This window comes from Trichechus manatus, unplaced genomic scaffold (genome assembly GCF_000243295.1).
Source record: "Trichechus manatus latirostris isolate Lorelei unplaced genomic scaffold, TriManLat1.0 scaffold00182, whole genome shotgun sequence".
NCBI lineage: Eukaryota > Metazoa > Chordata > Mammalia > Sirenia > Trichechidae > Trichechus > Trichechus manatus.
The window spans coordinates 694,555-695,932 of NW_004444118.1; the positions used below are offsets into that span (position 1 = coordinate 694,555).

Sequence of the window (1,378 nt, forward strand, 5' to 3'; positions counted from 1 at the left end):
GAGTGTGTTGACATGTCGTGGGGTTGTTAATCAATGTCATAAAACAATATGTGTACTGACTGTTTAGTGAGAAAATATTTGTTCTGTAAACCTTCACCTAAAGTACAATAAAAAAAAAATTTAAAAAAAAATGATTTGGTGCTAATACCCTTGCTGGGGTGAGAAGCCAGTGGGAATGGGGCTGGGAAAGGGGACTGAGGGTGTGAGTTGCCAACGGGGATGGGCTGACCCTACTTGTCCTGACAGTGGAGGACCCAGTCTCAGGGACATATTGGCCTTCCATGTATGATACTGTGATACTCACCTCCCCTTGAAAAAGGCCACATAGAAGATGGGAGAGTAGGCATTGACAAACTTCAGCAAGAAAGCTTTGAGTATCAGGCGCTCCTCAAAATTCTGTTCTGTTTTTGGAACCTCTGCAAGAGAAGAGTAAAGCTGATGAGACTGAGAGACAGACTTCTCACCTCTCCAGAGTTTGGACCCTGTGACCTTGTGATATGAGTTACTATCTCTCAGTTTACTCCTTCAGAGCAGAAACCAAGAGATCATCTCTCTGGTCCATTAGAACTGAATTCATCTGGAAGAACCCAAACTGTTCACCAGTTAATATGAGGCTATCTGATTATCACCTTCATCCTTCTAATTCCCTCCTCTATTTCTCAGCATACTCCTCAGAGGGGGGCTCTGAGCAAGCAGAGCTTCCCACTACCACCCTTGCTTCCTCCAGCGGAATTCAGTTTTTACTTGTATAACTTGCTACCACTTCCATAGGCTCTTACTTGAACAAAGGTCCCTGACTAAAAAGATTCACTAATCGCTGAACTTGTCAAGAGGCAGCAAAGATTTGTTTTGGGGACATGACACTGTTATTTCTCTTTCTCTCCTTCTTCATTTTTAGTGGGAAAACATTCATTCATATGTGCTCTGGGGAGGCTGTGACATCTTGCTTTCACTCACTCAAATGATGAAGGATGGTCAGGTAAGATGAATGGAGCACAAACACAGCCTGAGCTGAACGCCTCAAACTCTATGTGGGCTTTAGCCTCAGTGACCAGTAAGAGGAGCTGGCTGATGCTCTTAGAAACACCCTGAGGAGCACTGGGCAGAGACCTCACAGGGGGCTTCAGAAGACTGGAGACACTGGGAAGCTCCAGGAGACCACTGTGAAGGGTGCCTAGTGGGATCCACAGACCGTGACAAATGGCTTGGAAAAGATAAGAGGTGACAGGGCCACACTCTTCAGAGGCAGAAGGAAAGCACTGACGTCACATCATGTGGATATTGGTACAGTCTGACAGTGTGCTGAGCACATGGACAAAGTGTCAAGGCCATGTCAGCCAAGCAGTGCTGGGTGCAGATAACACTGATCTGTGGACCT

General features: G+C 45.9%; 1 protein-coding gene across 1 annotated transcript in view; it reads right to left on the reverse strand.

The window, feature by feature from the left end:
• The window catches only part of ANO2 (anoctamin 2), a 448,737-nt gene that overhangs the window by 55,566 nt on the left and 391,793 nt on the right, over window positions 1-1,378 (reverse strand). Inside the window, exon 18 of the mRNA XM_012558707.1 lies at window positions 305-416. Coding sequence (XP_012414161.1) covers window positions 305-416 — 112 coding nt within the window. The remainder of the gene's footprint in view (window positions 1-304; window positions 417-1,378) is intronic.